The sequence below is a fragment of the Mauremys reevesii genome, linkage group 6 (assembly GCF_016161935.1).
Source record: "Mauremys reevesii isolate NIE-2019 linkage group 6, ASM1616193v1, whole genome shotgun sequence".
Classification (NCBI taxonomy): Eukaryota; Metazoa; Chordata; order Testudines; family Geoemydidae; genus Mauremys; species Mauremys reevesii.
Window position 1 is genome coordinate 124,444,477 of NC_052628.1, and position 22,267 is coordinate 124,466,743.

The following is a 22,267-nucleotide window of genomic DNA, read 5'->3' on the forward strand; positions in this document are numbered from 1 at the left end:
AGCACGTGTGAGCACAGAGTGATATTATTTCTGTATGGTACTGATGAGCACTCTCCTGGACTATTGTGTCCAGTTTTGATCACACTTCAAAGAGTGTTTTGAACAATTGGAGGGAGTACAGAAAAGAGGTACGAGAATGATTAAAGGTCTTGGAAAACCTGCCTTAAGCTAAATAGACTGAAGTGCCTATCAAGGAGAAGGTAAGAGGTGACTGGATCAGCCAAGAACACTATCCATGCAGAGTGCTCCCATTTGGCCTGTTGATGACACGCCCTCCCCCACCGTTCATGAAGGCTCTCTCGGTGATGGCACCCTACCTGAGACAGCTGGGAGTCATTCAGTCTTTCCCTTCCTGGATGACTGGCTCCTTTGAATTTCATAAGATAGACCTATAGCAATAAACAAAGCTTTACACTTGTTCAAGGGACTGAGGCTAACGCATCTTGAACTCCAGTTACTTTTTTTAACATGGGCAAAACAATGTATTTTCCCCCTGATCTTGTTCTCATAAACAGCTTAACAATTTTAACTGAAACTTAAAAAATCAGCCTGAAACAGATACCGGCCCTAGGTAATTTCAACCCCAACAATTAGTTTGACAAAGTGATAAGCAACTAAAATAGGGTCTTACCATGTGTGGGGTAACCTTTGCTATATGAGTTGCTACCCCCTCTGCCTATAATAAAATGAAACAGGAAACTGATCAGCCCCTCAGGGCTTTTCTACAGAGAGAAGTTTACCAGGAGCCTAATTATACTGGTATAACTTCCCATATGGTTGCTCTCAGGCCTTGTCTACACTTGCAAGTTAGAGCGCATTAAATCCACCCTAGGCACCCTAACTCCTGAGGTGTCCACAGTGGAAAGGCACATAGAGCACCCAGACTCCGCGGCTGGAGCACTCCTGATACTCCACCTCCATGAGAGGCATAACGCTTGGTGTGTCCTGGCTAGAGCACCGCGGCACCAGTGTGGATGCCCTGGTCTGTTAATGTGCTCTGATTGGCCTCCAGAAGTGTCCCACAATGCCTGTTCTAGCCACTCTGGTCATCACTTTGAACTCTACTGCCCTACCCTCAAGTGACCAACCATCAGACCCATCCTTTAAATTCTCTGGGAATTTTTAAATTCCCTTTCCTGTTTGCTCAGCCAGGTGTGGAGTGCTCTCAGCGCATCTTTCCAGGTGACCATACCTTCACCCACCAGGTGATCCCCAGTATGGAGCAATGGCAAGGTGCTGGACCTCATCAGGGGGAGGAAGCTGACCAGTCCCAGCTGCGCGCCAGCCATAGGAATTATACCTATGGGGAGATATCAAGGGACATGATAGAAAGGGGCCATGACCGGAACGCCCTGCAGTGCTGGGTTAAAGTGAGGTAGCTGTGGAATGCCAACCACAAAGCACAGAGGGCAAACCGCTGCTCCGGTGCTGCCCCCACGACCTGCCGTTTCTACAGAGAGCTGGACGAGATACTTGGGGGCGACCCCACCTCCACTCAGAAGACTACCGTGGACACTTCAGAGTCCATAACAGCCCGGAGTTCAACAAGGCAGGAGGAGGGGGGCCCAGAGCCAGAGGATGGCCCAGCATCCCTAGACGCATGCAGCCAGGAGCTGTTCTCAAGCCAGAAGGAAGGTAGCCAGTTGCAGCAGACGGTGCTTGTGGAAGAACAAACAGCAGAGGAAGTGCCTGGTAAGAAACTTTTATTTTGGGAAGGTAGTTGTTGGGTGCAGGCTGTTGGGGCAAGGAGGGTTGCAGAAAGAAAGGTTAGGGCTGCGTGCATGCCTAGATGCGGAATGGGGCGTTGATGTGCTCTCACACATTGCGGTAATCGGCCCCAGTGAGCTCTTCAAAGGTCTCATGCAGAAGCTGGGCAATCTGCTTGCGCAGGTTCCTTGGGAGAGCTACTGTGCTCCTTGTCCCAGTCAGGCTAACATGTCTGCACCACTGTGCCGTGATGGGCGGGGGGACCATTGCTGCACACAGGAAAGCGCATATGGGCCACGGCGGAAGCCGCATTGTAGTAGAAGACCCTCCCTTGCTTCCCAGGTCACCCTCAGCAGCGAGATCTTCCAGGACAAACTCCTGTGGAAAATGTGGGGACACTGTTCAGTGTAGGTGCCCCCTGCAGCTGTTGGCTCTCCCCAAGGCACAGAACCAACCCCAGAGGACAGTACGGCCCTGGAACAATCAGTCCTCCTTGCCCCTGTGCTTACTCACCATTTTGGGGCTCCTGTGGGTTATGTGTACTTGCTTTCGGACCGGCACTTTCTGCTATCGTGTGCACTGTACTTGTCTTTAAGTACAGGGGAATCATTGCTCTGTCTGGTGTGAACAATGCTGCCTCTGTTAAATGTTGCATTTTGGCTTTACATATGCAACCTTGGGATCCCAGCCGTCCTTGTTATCAATGGCCGAAAGACTGCAAAGAATCAGGAAGCGTATGCGAAGAACCAAAGAGGATCTGCTGCATGAAGTCATGCAGCTGTCCCTTACTGAAAGATCAAAAAGTGCAGGAGTGGCGGGAGACTGAAAAGAGGCTCCGCCAGCAGAATGTGGCTCGCTGGCACCAAAGCACGGAGCGGCTCATAAGCATTATGGATCGCCAAGCGGACTCGATGCAGGCACTCATAGCACTGCAGACGGAGCAGATCCACATCGCCCCCCCCCCGCCCGCCCGCAGCCCTTGGCCCAAAACTCTTTCCCTTGTTCCCCCATGTCACTGCCAACTCACTTTCCCCAACATCTGGCTTCTTATCGCCACCAGCTGCCTCCAACACCTGTAGCTTCAACACCCATCCCTGCAAACTGACCCCTACCCATTCATTGTGTGGTACTCCAGACAGGAAGGTTGAGTATGAGAACAAGACATATGCAAATCTGTGATTGTCCCATTCCCCACCCCACCCCGTCCCCTCCTCCCACACAGCACAGATGTATCTTGCCCTTTCTGTTTCTCCAGCCGTTGTTTCTTTTCAATAAATGATTTTTTTGGCTTTGAAAACATTCTTTATTGCATTAAGTAAAAGATACTGTAGCCCAGGAAGGCAACAGGCACTGCAAGTCAGTGCATCATACATAGCAAACACAGATGCCTACTACCACTGGAACCACTGCACTTCACTCTTGTACAGGGCACCAAACATTACGGGTGGCTTTCGGCATCAGATTGTTCCCTCAAGGCATTCCTAATCCTTACAGCCCCACGTTGGGCCCTTCTAATAGCCCTGGTCTCTGGCTGTTCAAATTCAGCCTCCAGGTGTTGAACCTCCGTGGTTCATGCCTGAGTGAAGCTTTCCACTCTTCCCTTCACAAATGTTATGGAGGGTACAGCACGCAGCTATAACCATGGGGATGATGTCATCGGCCAGGTCCAGCTTCCCATGCAGACAGCACCAGTGGTCCTTTGAACGGTCAAAAGCACACTCAACAGTCATTCTGCACCGACTCAGCCTGTTGTTGAATCACTCCTTGCTGCTGTCAAGGCTCCCTGTGTAGGGTTTCATGAGCCACGGCTTTAAAGGGTAAGCGGTGTCTCCAAGGATCACAATGAGCATTTTGACTTCCCCTACGGTGATCTTCTGGTCTGTGAAGAAAGTCCTGGCTTGCAGCTTCCTGAACAGGCCAGTATTAAAGATGTGTGCATCATGCACCTTTCGGGGCCAGCCTGCGTTAATGTCAATGAAACGCCCACGGTGATCCACAAATGCCTGGAGAACCATAGAGATATACCCCTTCTGATTTATGTATTCGGAGGCTAGGTGGGCTGGTGCCAGAATTGGAATATGCGTCCCATCTATCACCCCTCTGCAGTTAGGGAAACCCATTTGTGCAAAGCCATCCACAATGTCACGCATATTGCCCAAAGTCATGGTTTTGCTGAGCGGGATGTGATTAATGGCCCCATACACTTGCATCAACACAAGTCCAACTGTCAACCTTCCCACTCTGAACTGGTTAGCGACCGATCGGTAGCTGTCTGGAGTTGCAATAGCCACCCGCTTCTCCACCAGCAGGGCAGCTCTCAATCTCGTGTCCTTGCGCCGTAGGGTTGGGGCGAGCTCAGCACAGTCCCATGAAAGTGGCTTTCCTCATCCGAAAGTTCTGCAGCCACTGCTCATCATCCCAGACTTGCATGACGATGCGATCCCACCACTCAGTGCTTGTTTCCTGAGCCCAAAAGCGGCGTTCCACTGTGGTGAGCATGTCCATGAATGCCACAAGCAATCTTGTGTCATCTGCGTTATGTGGGTTGACATCATCATTGGACTCTTCACTGTCACTTCATAGCTTAAGGAGTAACTCGACTGCAATTCGTGACGTGCTGGCAAGACCCATCAGCATATTCCTCAGCACTTTGGGATCCATTCCCGCAGACCAAAAGCAGACAGAGTGCGCAGTACAAAAAACATTGAAAGATGGCGCCAAATGTGGACGGAAGCACAGGGATTGCTGGGATGCGAAGTGATGCATCACGGGCCATTGGCACAGGACCCAGAATGCCCCGCACCCTCACCCCCTTCCCACAATTCACAGTGTCAGAATGGGAAGAGGTGCTCTGTGGGATAACTGCCCATAATGCACAGCTCCCAATGCTGCTGGAAGTGCCACAAATGTGGCCATGCCAGTGCGCTTACAGCTGACAGTGTGAACACACGGCAGTGCTTTCCCTGCTGCGTTGTCCAAGGGCTGGTTTAACTCACAGCGCTCTACATCTGCAAGTGTAGCCATGCCCTTATTCTAGAAAGAGTATCTTTTCCAGTTTAGCTTATACTGGAATCAGTATCTACACAGGGAGTTATACCAGTATAAACTATAGAGGTATAATTATACTGGTAAAGTTCCCCTATAGACAAGCAATGAGTGTTTGAGTGGGAAAAATCAATATAACATCTTTGTTTACTAGACCTGTTTTTCCCAAGGCAGGGGAGGACTAACAGGCAGTGCAAAGGTGCAGTGGTGACTACATATAGATGAGGATGTGTGTCCTGCCAAGTTAGTTGCTTTGCAGCAATGGACAGAAAAATGGGGTTAAAGAGATGTAAAATTTATTCTTTCTAGGTTCTGACAGTGGTGATAAAGTGAATTAGCAAATCATTTGTCCATGGTTAATGAACTGGTCAGATTCAAAATAGACGTGGGAGCAGCTGCAACTGTTATGTTAGTCTACATATAAAAGTCTATTATCAGCCTGAGGTAAACCCCCAAAATCCTGGATTGCTGACAGGGTGGGGGACAGAGGAAGAAGGGGGAGGGAACGAACTGAAACATATGCCATGGAAATGCTGCTTTTCAGCATAGATTAAGGGGAGTTCTGAGCACCCATCAACTTACAGTCAACAGGGGCTGACGGCCACATGTGAAAATCAGGTCACTTATTTAGGAACCTAACAAGATCTTAAGGTCTCTTGTCATATGTTCAGATGTAAGCTCTTTGGGGCAGGGACTGTCCTCTTCTGGTTTCCCTGATTGGGGCCTCCAGCTGCTACCGTAATACAAATCAAAACAATGCTGTTAAACTCCCATTCTTTAATCTTTGCCTCAGTCCCAGATTTGTAAACGTGATTAGGTGTTGTTGCACTCAGCATTGCAACACCTGACTGATTCAGGAGCCACATTGCACTTTTAAAAGGGATTTAGGAGTTTAAATTTCATCATCAGTTATAGGATTTAGACTCCCAAGTGCTTAAATCCCTTCTGACAATGAGATTAGGCTCCAAAATTTCAACTGACTGCAGCAGATTTTAAAATCTGTCCCATAGTGTTTAACTGCAATTTTCCTTGCTGAAAAATCTTTGGTACCATCTCTGCATTAATTGAAACCAGTGTATATAAGTGTGTGTGAGGGGTAGGAATTCAGTGTTGTTTAAAGTTCCCTGACATATATTACAAAGACACTAGATAGCCGTGTGAAAATCACCATTCCTTAATTCATGCCTGGGCAAAAGCAATATATGAAAGGCATTAGTTCATCTGGTCCCCATTCTAACCAGCTGGTTTCACACTTGCTAGCTAAATTGCAAAGAACAGCTGCCTGTGAGTCAGTGCATACCTCAACATAACCTATATGCAACTGGAAAGGTCTTTATGTGTAGTAATCTTAGTTGGAAACTTACAATGTTAAGCAGAAGTGCAATTTTTAATTAATTGATTAAAACTTTGATGCATATCCTGGCACTTCTGAAAATCCCAAAAGCTCCAGCACCTCCAAAAATTCCAAAACCACAAGTCCCTGACACTTCAGAAGATCTCCAAAGCCCTGGCACTTCTGAAAATTGCAAAAGCCCCAGCATCTCCAAAAATCCTGATATATCTGGCACCTCCAAAAACAAAAAAAACCCTGCCTCCTCTGAAGAATTGTGAGCACCTCTGAAAATCCAGTAGCATTGGCATTCCAAACCTTCCAGTACCTCCCAAAATCCCAAAAGCTCCTGTACCTCTGAAAAAGCCAAAAGTCCAAGCACCTCCAAAAATCCCCAAACCACAAAAGCACCAGCACCTCTGAAAATCAAAAAAGCCCTCACTCCTCCAGAAATACCAAATTCAGAGGCACCTCCCAAAATCCTGAAAAATCCCCAAAGACCCAGCAATTCTGAAAATCCACAAAGCTCCGGCACCTCCCAAAATCCCAAATCCTCAAGAGGCACACAACCTCTGAAAAATCCAAAAGCCCTGGCACCTCTGAAAATATCTCTGGAGATATTTAAGAGTAGGTTAGATAAATGTCTATCAGGGATGGTCTAGACCAGGTGTCGGCAACCTATCGGAAGTGGTGTGCCGAGTCTTCATTTATTCACTCTGATTTAAGGTTTCGCATGCCAGTAATACATTTTAATGTTTTTAGAAGGTCTCTTTCTATAAGTCTATAATATATAACTAAACTATTGTATGTAAAGTAAATAAGGTTTTTTAAATGTTTAAGAAGCTTCATTTAAAATTAAATTAAAATGCAGAGCCCCCAGACCAGTGGGCAGGACCTGGGTAGTGTGAGTGCCATTGACAATCAGCTCTCGTGCTGCCCTCGGCACACATGCCATAAATTGTCTACCCCTGGTCTAGACAGTATTTGGTCCTGCCATGAGAGCAGGGGACTGGACTCGATAATCTCTCAAGGTCCCTTCCAGCCCTAGAATCTATTAATCTAAAACCCCCAAAGCCCCAGCACCACTAAAAATCCCAGGCACCTCTGGAAATCCCAAAACACAAAAATCCCTGACACCTGTGAAAATTCTGAAAATCCAAAACAAAAACAAAAAACCCAGCACCTTCAAAAATCCTTAAAAATCCCAAATACTCAATGTCTCTGAAAATCCCAGGCACATCCCCAAAACTCTGGCACCTCCAAATATACTCTAAACCCCAACACTTCAAAAAAAACAAACCCTAAAGCCCCATACCTCCAAAAGCCCCAGAATCTGAGTAAATCCTGAAAATCCCAAAAGGCCTGGCACCTCAGGAAATCCTCAAAAGCCCAAAAGTCCCAAGCGTGGAAGGGACTAATGGAGGTCTCGTAGACCTGCTACACCCACATCACAGAAAGGAGCAGTGGAGTGGAGGTGAGTCCTCCAAGCAGCCTAGAGAGTCTGTTCAGGAAGCAGCCAATTGGGGGATAGGCTGCATGTAGCAGCCAATCAGGGCCCATCAGGCTAATACAAAAGAAGCTGCAGGGCAGTAGGGTTAGTAGCTGTGGGGGAACCCAAGAAGTGAGGACTTTGTTCATAGCAGGTTCCAGGAAGGGTAACATCTTGGACTGAGCAGTTGCTGGCGAGGTACAAGAGGGAACTCCTGGATGGCTGTTGGGACTTGCTGGCTGAATGCCCTGAAAAGAGGGTGAAGAAGGTGCTGGGGCCATAGGAAAGTGGCCTAGAGAATTGAAGCAGCATTGAGTTTAAAGAGACATAGCAGGAGGCTGCTGTTTATAGAGTCCCTTAGTTGGGATCCAGAATAGTAAGTAGGCGTGGGACACCCCCCATTCACCACTGGGAAAGTGGCCAGAATAATGGACTGAACCCCAGAATGGGGGGAAATAGATGATAACAAGGCCAGAGGTTGGAGTCATGAAGAGGATACTGTGGTTCATAGACTGAGGTGGGTCTGCAGGTGAAGATGATGGGAGAGGCACCACATGGAGAGGGCACACAGGCTGGCAGAGCTAATCCCTAGATGGCCAGCAGGAGGCACCACTGTGGTGAGTGGACCCCATCAAACCCCAGTACATCTAAACACTTGAAGCCCCAAAAGCCCTGGCACCTCAAAAAATTTTGAAATCTATGAAATTCCTGATACACCAAAAGTCCTAGTACCTCTAAACATCCAAAAATCCTGAAACCCCAAAAGCCCAGGAACCTCCAAAAATACTGACAATTGGAGGGTACTGGGATTTTTGGGAAAATCCCAAAAGCTCTGGCACCTCTGAAAACCTGAAATGCCCCAGCACCTATGAAAATATTGGAGCCCCAAAAGCCCTGGCACCTGTGAAAATCCCCAAAATATGAAATGCCATGGCCCTTCCAAAAATTCAGAAACCCCAACAGCTCCAGCACACCCCAAAATCATAAAAGGCCCAGCACTTCTAAAACCCTGAATATCTAAAAGGCCCCAGGCACCTCCCAAAATTCCTAAACCCCTGATTCTCCAAAGAGCAGTGGCACCTCTGAAAACCCCAATAGACCCCACACCTCCATAAATCCCTAGCACCTCCAAAACCCCTGTAACATACCAGGTACAATCCATAGTAATGAGCAGCTGTGTCACCCCTGCTCTGCAGCCTTGGGTGCCTTAGAGTGCCTTGCTGACTTTAAAGGAGTCTTTAAAGCCTGGCCTGGCCTAAGCAGTTATAGAAGGGACTATAATGATAGTTGGGAAATGCTACTCTGTTATACCCATGCAGCACCCCTGATATCAGTGGTCATACAGGTGGAGCCATGGGCAGAATTTGGTCCATTGTGAGATGGGAAGAAGCACTGCCTCTTACTTTTCTGTATTTGATGACTTGGTGGGTAAACCTCTTATTGTGAGATGACTGTCTTTTTCTAAGAAGAAGCTCAGAAATATTAGGAAAGGATAAGGCCTTAAAATTCCAAATGAAGACCACCTGTTCTCCAAGACTTGGGACGTGGACCACCTGTGAGAGAATATGGTGGACTGGCCCAGCTAATATAGACATCAGATGGATGAAGCAATAGGAGGGAAGGGAAGAGCAGTATAATGCCGAATTTGTGGTGTATTATTTGGTGGTTCTTTCCAGACCTTCTGTGTTTTAATAGTAGACCAATAGTAGATGATACAGAATGGAAAGAAAAACCTTGGATCCTGTTTCTCTAGTGCCTTGCTGAAAGAGCTCCCACCTGGGTCACTCACAAACAGCCTTCCAGCATGCAAGCCACACCCTGAGTGTCTGTGTGTAACTGCAGCCTGCCAGCCACACACAGGTTACACCCGGGCTCTTGGTTATCATTACAGGGTGACCCAACACACCTCCAGTCTTAGATTTTTTCATCCAGAAATGTATGTGCTGTATTACTCAGCCCTTTCCTGGACAATACAAATTATATTAAGTCTAAAAGCAACAAAGAATCCTGTGGCACCTTATAGACTAACAGACGTTGAAGTGGGTATTCACACACCTCTCATGCTGCAGCTGCTGTTCTCTATCTAAGGTGATATGCCTGTCTTTTCTTCTCAGTTATTCCTGTCTGTTATTCCTTTAAGAGAATAATATGCACTGTGACAGACCCAAACCAGTGGGGTACAGGAGTCTGGTAGAGGGCAAATATACTGGTCACTGGATGAGTAGTTTTCTGTTCCCTGAGTGACCAGAGCAGGGTCTGCACTAGAGTAATCAGGAACCTGCTAGAACCAATTAAGGCAGACAGGCTGATTAGATCACCTGCAGCCAATCAAGGCAGGCTAATCAGGGCACCTGGGTTTAAAAAGGAGCTCACTCCAGTTGGGGGGGGAGCCAGAGGAGAAGAAGTGCGTGTGAGGAGCTGGGAGCAAGAGGAGTGAGAGGGTGTGCTGCTGGAGGACTGAGGAGTACAAGCGTTATCAGACACCAGGAAGAAGGTCCTGTGGTGAGGATAAAGAAGGTGTTTGGAGGAGGCCATGGGGAAGTAGCCCAGGGAGTTGTAGCTGTCATGCAGCTGTTACAGGAGGCACTATAGACAGCTGCAATCCACAGGGCCCTGGGCTGAAACCTGGAGTAGAGGGCGGGCCCAGGTTCCCCCCCAAACCTCCCAACTCCTGATCAGACACAGGAGGAGTTGATCCAGACTGTGGGGAAGATCACTGAGGTGAGCAAATAAGTGCAGGACCCACCAAGATGGAGGAGGAACTTTGTCACAGCACACAACTTGTTACCCAGACACTTCAGTTTAAAAACACTGGATTAGATTAGATTAAACAAGCTTACTAACTACAAAGAAAGATTTTAAGTGAGTAGAAGTAATGAGGCATAAAAGTCAGAATGGGTACAAGAAAAATAAAGATAAGACATTTACTAATATCTAACTTAACAAACTATATCAGATTCAAGCAAAGTTATAATAAATAAATAAATAAATAAAATTAATAAATTTATTATTATTTGTTATTAAGCAAAGTTTCGCCCGGTATGCTCTGAGCAGTCTTACTGACCAAGACCAAGGCCAAGACCCTTTCCCCAGAGTCCAACAAATGCTTCCTTTGTCCCATCAGGTGAAATGAATGTGATAAGCAGGGGATACAGAGGGGGGACCCTTGGAGTGTTTGCCTCTCCTTTTTATAGTTGCAATCCCCTCTTGAAAACTTTTCCAGATGGAAACCAAGACACAGAGTCTGTGTGGAAGGATGTTCCCTGCTGTTTCCCCCCCCCCCCCATCTGTTTCAGTTTCCTTTGTTTCCTTTCCTGCCTGATGACTCTGTTTACTGCTTAAATGCAAATTAAGCAAAGCACACATTCCTTTGTTTAGGACAGACTTGTTTGCCAACCTCAGTTGGGGCAGGGCTGTAGCATTTGGAACACGTGTTACTAACAACAGGGAAAGTTGCCACACTGACTAACAAATTATAAGTTTTCCAATGATGCCTTGAAATGCATGCCTTGTACAAAAATTAATACAATCATCTGTAGGGTGTGAACACATTGTTACACCCTCAAAGCCCAGACACCTCCAAAAATCCAGAAACCCCAACCATCTCAGAAAATCATGAAACCTGAAATCTCCGGCACCTCTGAATTTTGAAACAACAAAAGCTTGTTGACATTTCAGCTTTGGCGTACCTATGGGCAGAGATAGGGGGGAGGGGGGAATTTAGGGGTAGTGCCCCCAAACTGTATACCAGAGGTTTCAGGGGGGGCAAGCAGCAACACCAAGCAGCTCGAGCCAGTCCTGCATGGCGGGGCTGCTTGGTCCAGCCAGCCTCATGCAGCAGGGCTTGGGGAGGAAGTACCACCTCCATCTCCTGACTCACTCATTGAGTGCACAGTAATTTAAGTACCATTAACCATCAGTATATCCAGAAGTTAGACTTATACCTATGATTAATAATATTAAACTCCCCCCACCTCCCAAATATAGAAGTCAAACTATGCCTATGTTGGAGGGAGCCCTTTGGCACAGCACCGCTCTCCAGCTCCAACAATGGTGAGCACGGCCTGCCAGGGCCAAGGGGGGGATTTCAGTCCCTATGCCATGTGTATGTGCATAGGGCAATGCAGTACGGGCACTATTTTCCACAGCTGGTGGTGATTTTAGCTGATATCTCCCTTCTGAGTGTCACAAAGGCATAAAGAAGTCAGTTGCTACTGGCGTTCCAAAGCTGCCCCAGCCTCTAGGCCACTAGCTTATTTACTGCAATGGTTCCTGCTGAACTCACGGCAGAGTGGTGTGAGAAAATGTCCTACCATGGAGAATGAAATAAGGCAGCCATCCCTTGAAACCTTCGGGAGAGGATTGCAGAGCATCTCCATGAAAGTTTCATCAGGCTCTCTCAGGCGGGTATAAGGTACAGCCCTCTGCACATAAACAAACTGCTTTGCATGCCTCACTTCCCACTTAACCCAATGGGGGAATGAAAAGCAGATGCCAGCTCTGTCTGTGTTTGTACCTCTACCACCTCTTCTTGAACAAGTAAAACAATGAAAAGGTGATACCTTTGTCTTGTTAGCTTGGGGTTGGGCTGGGTGCCACCTTTACATTTAAACATTGTAAGGAAAAATGCATTCATACACTTACCAGAGTTCCCTTCCCGTTCATCAGGTTTATCCATGCCCACCTGGCAGGACTGGCTAGATTGTGGCAGAGTCTAAAACAGATCCTGGTTCTCAGCATAACTGGAGTCCCCTGCCGTGTCTCCCTACTTCTCCTCCTCCACTTACTTCTCATTATTTATGGCAGTGATCTCTGTCTTGGGCTCCTCAAAGGTATCCACAATGGTCTGCGAGGTGCTGCCAAGTTTGTTATAGAAGCGGCATGTCTGCAGGACAGCCCCAGATCTATTGTGCTCCCTGGTCTTGTGGTATCCCTGGCGAAGTTCCTTCACTTTCACGTGTCACTGCTGCTGATCCCTGTTGTACTACTTTGCCTATGGCCCCTGTGTAAACTGCTTATAGATGCCCTCATTTCTACACTGTGTAACTGTGCTTACCAGTCTCTTCTCCCTCACAGGCCCAGGAGATCGAGTACCTCCCATCTACTCCAGGCAGGAGCGCATCTAGTATGAGTACCTCTGTGTGCATGGAGCCACCATGTTTTGTTGGGAAGTTGCACACAACAAGGGAGAGCTGCTAGGTTTGCTCACTAATGAGAAAAAGACATTTAAAAAATATGCAGCAGGCTTAAGGGGGAGGGCTTCTCTGGCCTGTGGGCAATGTGAAGTTTAAAATGTGACTACAGCGGTCACTGTTGCAGGGAATGCAGCATTGTAGGACAGCGTCTGGAGAACTGTTAAAGTTGACACAGGTCATGCATTGTCTATGCTCAGACTGCATTGACCTTGGTAGGTTGGCTGTGAATTTACACCTTTCGGGGAGGTAGAACCAGGCACTTACATTGGCTGGAGACAAATTTGAGTGCAGGTACACACACACACAGGTTGACACAAGCCTCTACCTAACTTTGTAGTATAGATCAGGCCTTGGTGACTTAGGAGCACTGCAAACCCAAATTGAATAGTGTAGCCCGGTCAAAGCATTTCGGCTTTCTTGACTTGTGGATGTTCAATATATCCAACGGTGGCGTTGGTTGCAAATATAGCACAAGCTAATTGCTGATCAGTTTTGGTTTTGTGGCGTTCTCATAGCAAGGCTGTTAATGAACCCCTGAATCTGTCTTTTAGAGCATAAGATCCCCAATGTGAAACCTCCTAGTACAGAAAGTCTCTGTGTAAAAGCTGACATTCTACTGACAGTTAGAGCTGGCTCTCCTTTGATTTAGGAGAGGAGGTTGTAGAAGAGCATTCTGTGTGGGGCCCTCGGCTCTGGAACAGTCTTCCCCTCCTGGTTCAAAATAGTTCAAGTCTATTGACCATCAGAACAAGGTACTTTTCGATGTGATTTGCTGCTGGGGGTGCTTTGCGTGGCATCCGAGTGCAAGTCAGAAAGAAATGTGAAAGTCTGTGAGCAACTTAATTTTGTTTTCATAATTTATGGCAGGGGCCTCTAGAGCCTTGTGCAGGCGCCTCTTTATTTGTTCTTCTTAAAAGATTTATACAATTAGAAAACCAAAGGGGCTGTTTTGTACTTGTCTCCTTTAGCAATTTAAGAAACTAATGAACTAACAACATGCAAATAATCAATTTAAATAAGAATATTGTAATATAAATGAAATTGTTTAAAATAATATTTAGCACTCTGCCTAAAATAGCCAAGATACTGCCATGAGGGCAGAAAAACGTTTTAACGGTATCTAACAACACTAAACCAAACTACTGGGATTAGAGACTTTAAATTTCAGAATCTTCACCAGGGAGTGGGTGGGTGGACATCACTGAGACCTAGTTTACACTAGAAAATTAATTTGGTTTAAATACGTCTGTTAGGGGTGTGAAAAAATCCACACCCTTGAGCAGAGTAGTTAAACTGACCTAAGTCCCTGTGTAGAAACCACTAGGTATGGTTGCAGCATTTTAAGCATAGATGAGCCCTGAGTTCTGATGCAGGTGGTGAGAGAGAACTGAATGGTGGATGGGGCTGCACTTTCCTTATGCCCCTGGGTGGGGTGTGAGGACAGCTCCACTGGACACTGCTGGCCAAAAGGTTCTCTGGACCCACACACAAGGGTGTGTGTGTGTGTGTGTGTGTGTACACACCATGAGTGGGATCCACATGACTAGTACTCAGAGGCAGGAGCAATTATTAACCCCCATTTTACAGATGAGGAATTGAGGCATAGAGAGATTAAATGATTTGCCTAAGGTCACCTAGTGAACCTGTGGCAGAGTCAAGAACTGAACCCAAATCTCCTGAGGCCCAATGCAATGTCTCGGCCACGAGACTATTTAAGAGATACATAGAGAGCAGCTCCTTCAGGTGGCCGATACGTTTACAAAATGTAGGACAAAATATCATTGATGTAAAATTGACAGAAATGGGTCCTGGAATCCTGGTTTTTAAGGGACGTCCGGTTACCTGAGCCATGGGTGTGTGTGTGTATGTTTAAGTTCTCATAATTTTCTGCAGGGTTCTGGCAAATTTTTGCCTTTGACAGGGGCCATCATCTCCCATCATTTCAAAGAGCACTGAAGCCTGAGGCTGCCCTCAGTCAAAATGGCCACCATTTCCCCTTCAGCTTCTGCATATGACAGTGAGCCTGCCCCTAACAAAGATGGCTACCATTCTGTCCCTCTCTTCCTCCCCCCCACCCTCCTTGTTTTCAGTGAGACTGAAGCTAAGCTACTTTTAGGGAGGATGGCCAGTAGGGTGACTGAGAATACAGAAGGGAGTGCAGGAGAATGAATAGGGGGAAGGGGAGGGAGATATAGGGCAGCTTGATGGGCATTTGCTGGATGATGTGGGGTGTAGGGGAGAAACTGAGGGAAGTTGTAGGGGTATTCAGGGCAGGAAGTAAACAGAAGGAACAGGAGAATGTGAGGAGGTTGACTGGGGTGCCAGAGAATGTGGGGTACAGGAGGGAGACTGACCAAAAGTACAGGGGGATAGGAGCAAAGAAGGAGACTTTGAGGGAACATTTTGGGGCAGATGGCAATAGGTGTAGTGGGGGAGAATGTAGAGGGTGGGAGATAATCGGAAGGGCCAGAACAGAGAGTGCAAAAATAATCAATGTGGAGGCTTGCATTTCTGGTTGTATTTTTAAAAGTTGAATTGTATATCAAAGTTTGAACATGAAATGATCATGCAAATTAAGGGTAGGTGCCCCCTTCTAAAGACAGTGATTATTATAGTTTAATTATTTGCAAGCCAGTTATTTTGGGGGTCTGAGTTGTGACTTTTTAATGTTTGGGGTTGGCAATATATATTTAATTTATAAACATTGGGGATATTCAGATAATGCATAGTGATACATGACTATGGAGGACAAGAGACAGTTAAAAATGGTTTTGTTTTTGGAGATGGCTGACAGAAAGATGTGAACTAAATGTTTCACAGGTCTGGCACTTCTTCTCCCCCTCCCCATGGCTGGCCCTGTGTCCTTGACCAAGTGTAATTAAAAATTGGTTGGAATGAATAATATTAATAACCAATTTTAAAAAAATCAGTGAGCATGCTCAGTAGTATTTGCTATTTTTTTTAAAGCTAAGATTAATGATTCCCCACCCTCTTTGTGACATCACTGCATATTTCACTGCTCAAGAGTCAAGAAAGAAGACTGTCAGAGTAGGCACAAGGACACAGCTACTATCTCTTGGTTTAGGAAGTGGATTGTTTGGTGTGTATCAATGAGATGTACAGTTATCCAAAAATAATGCCTTACTAGCAGGGAAAGAAGGATGTCGGATGTGAAAAAACTGTGGGTCGTATGGTTGGGGGGGTATTTTTAACTTCTCCAGCATTCTGCAAATGAACTTTTTTTTATTTTTTTAAAAAAAAAAACTTGTTAGGTCCCGAGATTAGAAACCACCTCAGTGTAAAGGGATGTGTTGCTGCCCTGTTAGTTTTCTGCAAAGCTGAGTTGTCTCCAAGTCCGAATCTGAACCCACTCTCCCCTTAAGAGAAGGTCACTGTATTAAAACAATTTCAATGCCTAGTTTGAATTAAGGATACTACTATTAATCACAGGCGTTTTCCTTTTCTTTATAAAATGAAAGGCAAAAGCGCTGTTAATGCCGCTGAGCAGCTTTAATGTTACATTATTTTACAAAAAATATCACAACATGCCACCGTTAAGGTTGCTGCAGCAACAGCCTATGTATTGGACGAGGTATATGTAACAAACAGAAATATTGTGGGCCGCATAGTTGAGAAAAACAATACTGGGCTTTTACTAGGTGCAGCATAGCCCAGGTAACAGGAGCCCCACCTTTCCCCTTTCTGGCTTTGTAAAGGTTAACTTTACATTGCATCAGCCCAGGAGCGGGGCTGTAAGAAAGAGCAAAGTTTCAGGAAGGAGCCGTGTGGGCCGGGGGGCTGTGTTCACCCCTCCACCTGCACTTGCGGGGGTGCAATAGGGCGCCCCAGGCTTCCCGCGGGCTGGTGCTATCACATGGCTGGGCCGAACAATAAGACCCCAGACCCTGTCCACCCCCCCTCTCCTTCTTCCCCAGAGCCTGGCTGTCGCCCTGTCTCACGCTGTGCTTTATGGTTCTGTCTTCCCAGCCCCCCCGGCCAGGGCCGGCTCAGCAGCGGGCGCCCCGGGTGGGTTCGGGCTGGGACCTTCTCCAGCCCGTGCCCCCGGGCTTGCGGGCGGGGTGGTCCGGCTGGGCCCGGCCCAGCCCCCTTGTTTCCCCCCGTGCAAGGTGAATGGGCCCCGGCTGTGGAGCCCCGGGGATCTGCAGGAGCGGGGGGGGGGTGTCAGTGTGCCTCGGGGGGGCTCCCGGACGACGAGGCTGTTGCATCCCGGCCGCCGCCCTGGGGCAGGGGCGGAAGCTGGCCCCGGGCGGGAGCTCGGGCTCTGCCCCCTCCCCGGCGGGGCGGTGCCGCGCTCCCGTCCCCCCCTTGCTGCCGTGTATTTCCTCTTCCTCCCTGCGTGCAGCAGCAGCGGCGGCCGCCGGGCGGGGGGAGGGAGGGGGCTGGGAGGAGGAGGCGGCGGCGGAGCTGTGGCCGGGAGCGGGAGGCGCCCAGACCCAGCCCCAGCCCGGGGACTTCAGCGGCCGCAGCGGAAGCGGGGGCCAGGGGAAGGAGGCGGGGGGCGGCGCTAGGAGCCGGCGGGGCCCGACGAGAGTCACCGTGTCACGGCGCCCGGGAAGCTGCTGGATCCGCCCCCTGGAGAGGCCGGGGCCGCCGCAACCGACCCCCCGCGCCCGCTGCCTCCTGCCCGCGCCGCACTTGGCGCGCGGGGCCCAGGCCGAGCGGCGCCGAGCAGCCAGGGGAGCCCGGGACGGGCCTGGGCCGCCGCCTCTGAACTAGGATGTCCCGACATGAAGGTGAGGGCCGGGCCGGGGCCTGCCGGCTGAGGGCACCCGCCGGGCAGCGGGATCGTCATGGCGGCGCCGCCGCGAGCCGGGGCGGCCGGGGCCAGGGCGGCGGCCGGGCAGCTTTGCAGTGTCATGGGGAGGGGCTGTGTCCGTTACGGGCAGGCCCCGGCCCCGCGGCGGCTGCCGGCGGCTCCTGGCCCGGCACAGGGCAGGCGGAGGGGCCTGTCGCGGCCTAGCGCGGTCTGGCCCGGCCCGGCCCGGCCGCCAGGAACGGGGCTGGGGCTGGTTCCCCCCGCTCCTAAGCGGAGCGGCCTGGGGCCTGATGGAGCGAAAACTCCCTGGCTGGGGTTTTATCCCGGCCTCCTGCCTCGCTGTGCTGGGACGGGGCGGGGGCTGGCAGCCGCCTGGCGGTGGGGGGCACACGCTGGGCAGGGAGAGGGAACGTGGGTGCGGGGGCATTGGGGTGGCTGGGGTTGGGGAACATGGGGGTGGGAGGGCGCAGATGGGGTTTGGGGGTGTAGGAAGGGGGTGAAGAGGAGGGGGTGCGTGTTGGGGTCGGTAGGTCCCGGGGGGAGGGGGGAATGTGTGTGCAAGGTGTGTTTGGATGTCAGAGGAATTGTGGGACTGTGTATGTGGTGTGGGGGGGTTGGATGTAAAAGCAGGGGAAGGAGGTAACACATGGCCTGTGGTGGGGAGACAGAACTGTTCATGCCTATGTCACAGTGGGAAGGGTCCAGGAGGAGGAGAGGGGATGTGACCCATATGGCTCAGCGAAGGGGAGCAATGTGCCAGGCAGGGACTATGTGGCGGCAGGAGGGTGGCAGGCTTCTGTGAGGAGGTTGCAGGTGTGTTTTGGAGATGTTCGGAGAGTGTTTTCTTGTGAATGTGAGGGGTGGAAGATGGAGAACAGGTTCATGCGAATGTTTGGTGCAGGGAGAGGTCTTCATGTATCGTTCTGCATTGGGACTAGTGTTTGGGAGTATGGTTAGTAGTTGTGGTCTTGCTTTGGGGCAAGCTGACATTTTGGCAACTTTGGAAGATTGTGAACTTCTAATATTTTAATCTTTAATGTAGAAAAGGAAATGAATGCAGATGTGTTAACAAATTACTGCTAGCATTTCGAAAGGTTAAGAAAAGTTCTGTACATAAGTAGAGAAAATGCTTTAGTACTCTTGTTGCTCTGTATTCTTTATTGCTATAAGTGAGGTAAGAGGATAGTTAAGGATTAATCAAAAGCAGCAATGAGAAGGAAGGAGACAAGAACACAGAAGGCAAAGCAGGGAATGTATCTGGGAAGAAAAGAAAAATGTAATAGCATAGGTGTCTGTATGGAGAGGTTTTTTCTCACTGTGGCAAGTGAGATAGTTGGGTTAGAATGTAAGATCTTGAAGAAGCTCCTTGTAATAAGAGATTTCATCCAGGTTATTGTTTCTTGAGGGGATAACTTTTTGCCATGTTAGGTGCTGAGGTTATCACCTATCTCCCTTTGCTTAAAGAGGGATGATCTTTGTTTTCCCAGTGATATAGAAGTAATCTTTTTAAATTAGGCTGATCTCTGAAGATATACTGGAATTAGAGGTGTCTACATCTAGCCTTGACAGACACAGGCAACACAGTAGGAAAGTTCAGAATTTGGGAAGTAATGTTACAGGCTTCCAGCCAGAGATAGGTAACTTTGATGCAGGACTAGATTACATGGGATGGAGATTGGTGTCCACATTCCTCACTGTGCCTTAATGTTTGCTAATTTAGCTGAGTAGTCTTACAGGAGTCCATTAGTATTGAGGGTTTTTGTTTTTTTTATTTTGAGTAAGAGGATGGATTGTTAAGCGCTTGAACAAATTGCCTAGGGAGGTTGTGGAATCTCTGTCTTTTGAGGTTTTTAAGAACAAGTCAAACACCTGTCAGGAATGGTCTAGTTATTATGTGGTCCTGCATTGGGTGCAGGCAGGACTAGATGAACTCTAGTTGGTCCCTTCCAATCCTACACTTCTATGATTGTTGCCGACCCCCCTCCCCCCCCCCGACCCCAACATGCTATAAAAACTTCACAGCCCACCAGTGTCGCAACTGTTTTTCTGCATACAAAAGCCAGGGCCGGCATTAGGGGGTAGCAAGCCTGGCAATTGCCCAGGGCCTCATGCCACAGGGGTCCCCACAAAGCTAAGTTGCTCAGGCTTCGGCTTCAGCCCCAGGTGGCAGGGCTGGGAGCCCTGGGCTTCAGCCCTATACTGCGAGGCTTCAGCTTTCTTGCCCTGAGCTCCAGCAAGTCTAACACTGGCCCTGCTTTGCGGCCCCCCTGAAACCTGCTTGTAGCCCCCTAGAGGACCCTGAACCCTTGGTTGAGAGCCACTGAGATAGAATGCTGCTGCTGCAACTTGGTATGATACATTTTATAGGAACCTGGTTAGTCTTTTAGTCTTTCTATTGGTTGTCCCTTTATCCAGGACTTCGCAGTATGTATTCAGTTTGTTTTATTATATTGATAGTACAAATTAGAAATTAGTTGTAGGATTGAAAATAGTGGATTTCTTTTCACTATATTACAGATTGAGACTTGGTTTCCATTGTAAGTCTGAAGTGACAGTATCACCCTGTCCAAAATCCTCAAAAAATGTCATTCCCATTTCAGATCTTGCATGTGTGGTCTGTGGTCCACAAACATTTTTGGTCCAAATGTGCGTTGATTGAAAGAAGCTGTTTTTGAGTTATAAGACTCGGGATAAAACAACAACCTAGGCTTTAATCATGTTTAGAAAATTATATCTTTTGCTGTTTTCTCTTCAGAATCATTTTGTACTAGAAATTTCAAATGAGGTTTATTTGAGAGATCTTGGTGAAATCTAGAACACTGAACTAATTCTGAAATGGGGAAGGACATGTTTGGGAACTAGATGCTGTAGAAATTAGAATGTCAGAATGCTTCACAGTGCATTCTTAAACAATGTAAATACATAAATCCTAGAAACACCAGCTTTGTTAAGGTTAAGGACATACTTAAAGGTAGACAAATACATTAAAAAAACACATGGTGTAGCTATTTTTTGAGAAACCATACTATTAGAAATTGAGGAAATGTTAAGATTGTTCTGGTCATGATTCACCTACGCCTTATGAAATTTTCAAATATATGTTAAATTTTAACTGGTTTGGGACAACCAGAAACGTTGAGACAATTAGGTGCTCAGTTTGGTCAGCATGGTATAAAAGCATAAATAGATTTGATCTCTTCTGTTGGAGATAACAAGAACTGGAATGTGCCATACACAATCCACAAAAAGACTTGACAATTCCTGATTAGACAAATAGCACATTGGAGGCAAGTCGATCTCTGTTCTGTATTGAGATTTCATGTGCCATCAATTATACAAATATCATTAAACACAGAGTTAGTGTACCTTTGTATGCAAATCTCTGAGACCCAAATAAGGAATCTATAGCAATTTATATAAATAAGGAAAAGCTAGTGTGTTGAAGCATCAGTTTACTAACAGAGACATGTATGCATGAAACCAATTGTAAAATCAGTACTTTGTGGTGCACATTTTCAATTCTTCACTTACCTCTTCCTCAAATATAAGATTGTTATTCCAGAAGTATGTCTTCACAAAATTAGCCATATAGCCTGCAAATTTCTTAAAACCCTTCTGTAGGGAAATTTAAGAGATGAGGATAGTAGTTATAAAGCCACTGTATTAGCACAGTGACTTTTCCAAATTTAATGGTAATACTTAGCTCTTAATTAGTGTTTTGATTTGTATATCTCAAAATACTTGATATTGGTGGGTTAATGTTACTGAGTGAGAACAGGTTTAGGTCTATAATCAAAGTTAAGTGCAGTATCTGAAATGGGTCAGCATTGTAGTTCCGGTAATGAGAATCATGGTTGGGGCAGAGAGAGCTACAAAACTAATTTAAAATATGGGAAACAGAATAAGTTTCTGTATAATAAAAATGTTTGCATTCAGTGGAAAACTAATCAGCTTTGGAAACATATGTTTGACAAATGCACTTGCAAATAATATTTTCGTTGGCAGGTGGGCCTTACCCTTATAGAATTTAAGCTTTTAAAAAAAAAAAATCTACATTTCTGGCCATTTTGGTGGCACAAAAATCTTCTGAATGTGAACCAGTCAGTGTGGTCTTCCTGCAGAAGGGGATTTAAAATAACAGAGGGCTGTGAGAAGACTTTCTTTCAGATCTGGGGTGAGAAACAAAGTATTGTCATGGATCAAAAGCTGGCGAGGAGACAGAAAACAAAGAATAGGATTAAATCAGTGGTTTTCAAACTTTTGTACTGGTGACCCTTTTCACATAGCAAGCCTCTGTGTGCGACCCCCCTCCCTTATAAATTAAAACCACCTTTTAATATATTTAACGCCATTATAAATGCTGGAGGCAAAGCAGGGTTTGGGGTGGAGGCTGACAGCTTGCGACCCCCCCCCCCCACCATGTAATAACCTGATGATCCTCTGAGGGGTCCCAACCCCCAGTTTAAGAACCCCTGGATTAAATGGTCAATTTTCATGCTGGCAAAAAGTTAACAGCAAAGTGCCTCAATGTTCCCTACTAGGTCCAGTGTTGTTTAATGTACTTATGAATGATCAGGGAAGGGGAATGAGTAGTGAGGAAGCAAAATTTTCAGGGGAGACCATGTTATTTAGATGAGTTAAGAATGGTGCTGTCCCAGAAGAACTTCAGCAAGATCTAAAGAAGCTGATTGAATGCATAGTATAATGGCAAATGAATTCAGTAC

At 47.3% G+C, this 22,267-nt stretch overlaps 1 protein-coding gene across 2 annotated transcripts in view; it reads left to right on the plus strand.

The window, feature by feature from the left end:
* Nucleotides 1-7,996: 7,996 nt before the first annotated feature.
* The window catches only part of KCMF1 (potassium channel modulatory factor 1), a 79,174-nt gene continuing 64,903 nt past the window's right edge, over nucleotides 7,997-22,267 (plus strand). Inside the window, exon 1 of one of the 2 annotated variants that reach the window (XM_039543270.1) lies at nucleotides 7,997-8,188. In XM_039543270.1, the coding sequence (XP_039399204.1) occupies nucleotides 8,164-8,188 (25 nt within the window). In that variant the 5' untranslated portion in view covers nucleotides 7,997-8,163. Of the gene's footprint in view, nucleotides 8,189-17,203; nucleotides 17,521-22,267 lie in introns of those variants that run through there. The other variant, XM_039543271.1, reaches the window with a different exon arrangement.